General features: G+C 29.6%; 1 protein-coding gene across 1 annotated transcript; it reads right to left on the bottom strand.

Moving 5' to 3' along the window:
• Positions 1-3: 3 nt before the first annotated feature.
• On the bottom strand, positions 4-1,614 carry LOC105460201 (zinc metalloproteinase nas-4-like; the record flags this gene model as incomplete). The annotated part of the gene is made up of 2 exons (XM_011706639.1): positions 1,201-1,614; positions 4-182 (listed from the first exon to the last, which is right to left on the bottom strand). Coding segments are annotated over exons 1-2 (528 nt in total), but the record flags the coding sequence as incomplete, so codon positions are not given.
• Between the last annotated feature and the right edge of the window lie 410 nt (positions 1,615-2,024).

Below are 2,024 nucleotides of genomic sequence, written 5' to 3'. Positions count from 1 at the left end.
ACTAGGAGTCTGCAAGTTCAAATTTTGTCCACCGCCTTGCCTGCCAATCCAACTCCAGCATCCAATATTTTTGTTTTGGAAGTCGATAAAATCTTTGTGGCCGTTCCGTAGTACAAATCGTATGCATGTCTTACGATGAAATTCGTCCATCGCACGAGATATCATATTCTTTTGATCCTGACCTGTAATGCACAATAAACAGAAATTATTAAAACCACAAATAAATTTGAAAGCACCTTTTGCCGTTAGGCTGGGTCATGGTAGCTAATAATATTTAAATTTTTGTGTGAATTTTAAAAGAAAATGATTAAATTAATGTGAATTTGATATAATTCACACAATCAAAAAGGTTTACCATTATACGCTCAAACGTATACTTAAATTATTTAATACTTAATTGTTCATTTATAGTTGCCATTGAACAAAACCATATAACTGATTAATAATAATAACAGCATTATCATTTTATTTTACTTAATATTTGTTTATACAAGTTAAGGATATTAAGTCAGTAATATTAGAAATATTACTATACATGTATGTTGTCTAAAATTATCGATATAATCATAGAAAAAAACCTGAGTAAAAATGAGAATGTGATTGTCATGTCTTGTATGCTATGGATTCCTTTATTAAAAAGATGTCTGTTGTTGATGTACTCGTGTAAGAAATGTACTTAAAAAATTGTTAAATATATCTTACAAAATAACACAAAATGTTTATACATACAACGTATAACAGTACGTATCGTAAATGTGTATCAAGAAATAAAAATTTATTAATTTGCAAATTTAATTGTTTTTATATTCATTTATTTAATATTATATTATTGTACAACTACATCATGCAATATAATTTTTCATTATTCTTCCAACATATTCTCAAAATCATTAATAAAAATATATTAAAAATTCTTCTTTTATTATGTAGATTCAATTATGCTCGGAACTATTGTAGAAGTTCAAATATGTTACATAAAATTTGATTTAGATTCTAACATTCTCGATGTTACGAATTATATGTGTGCCTAATGTGATTTGATGACATTATAATTTTTTATTAAGCTACGTGAGAAACATTTATTTTTACAAATACTATTAAATTACAATAAATAATACTTAGCTATTGAATTTAAATTCGTTAATTTCGAAAGAAATGATACAGTACAAAATGTCTGAATTTTTTCGCAAAGATACTTACTGAATTGACCAGAAATGATGTAGGGAATAATGCGATTAGGCCAACGGCTAAATGGGTTAGCATCGCCATTTCTTGTGGTTCTATTTGAAAGCATGATATCTCCCTGGAAGTAGTTACCCAATTCCTCAGGATTCACCTTCATTTCCTTGGTCCATTGTGCTACCTTCACTCCTGTTTCGTGATCCGGTTCCGTCTTGTAATTCCCCTCAATATTCTTTGAGTAAGGGCTCGACCCCACCGATTCAAATATTGTGAGGACGAAAAGCGTCGACGTAAAAGTGACTAATAATCGACGCATGATGAGACAGTAAATAAAATTACAGCAAGTTACCTCTTTATTGATGGTCATACGACAGCAAAAGTGAATGCAGTAATATAATCATTCCGATCACTTCCCTTTTTATACCCTATGGCACAATAATTTTCATGCCCCACCTATGCCATTTTTGTTAGTGACTAATACGGGTATCATATCGCAAAATGCTATTTGACAACGCTAATTCACCGACGATTAGTCGATAGTCGATACAATTTTATCTGTAATATATATACAGGGTGTCCCAAAACTCTTAATTAATATTTTAAAGCGTCAAAGAAAATGAAATTTTGAACTAAAAGTTCTTTTATCAATTTTGGCTCAGACCATTTTATTTACAGAGTTATTAGTGTATAATGTTATTCAATCAGATCGCGCTTAGCCGGAGTAAGAAGGAGCATATCATGCCGTGTGTCTTATTTATTATTTACTTATTATTTCAATAAGAAAAAGTTTAACGGCCAAGAACTTATTAGAACTTTTACTTATTTATTAATATAAAAAATTA

The sequence above is a fragment of the Wasmannia auropunctata genome, unplaced genomic scaffold (genome assembly GCF_000956235.1).
Source record: "Wasmannia auropunctata unplaced genomic scaffold, wasmannia.A_1.0 LD326553.1, whole genome shotgun sequence".
In the NCBI taxonomy this organism is placed as follows: Eukaryota; Metazoa; Arthropoda; class Insecta; order Hymenoptera; family Formicidae; genus Wasmannia; species Wasmannia auropunctata.
Note: the sequence above shows the minus strand (reverse complement) of the source record. Positions and strands in the feature narration are given on the sequence as shown.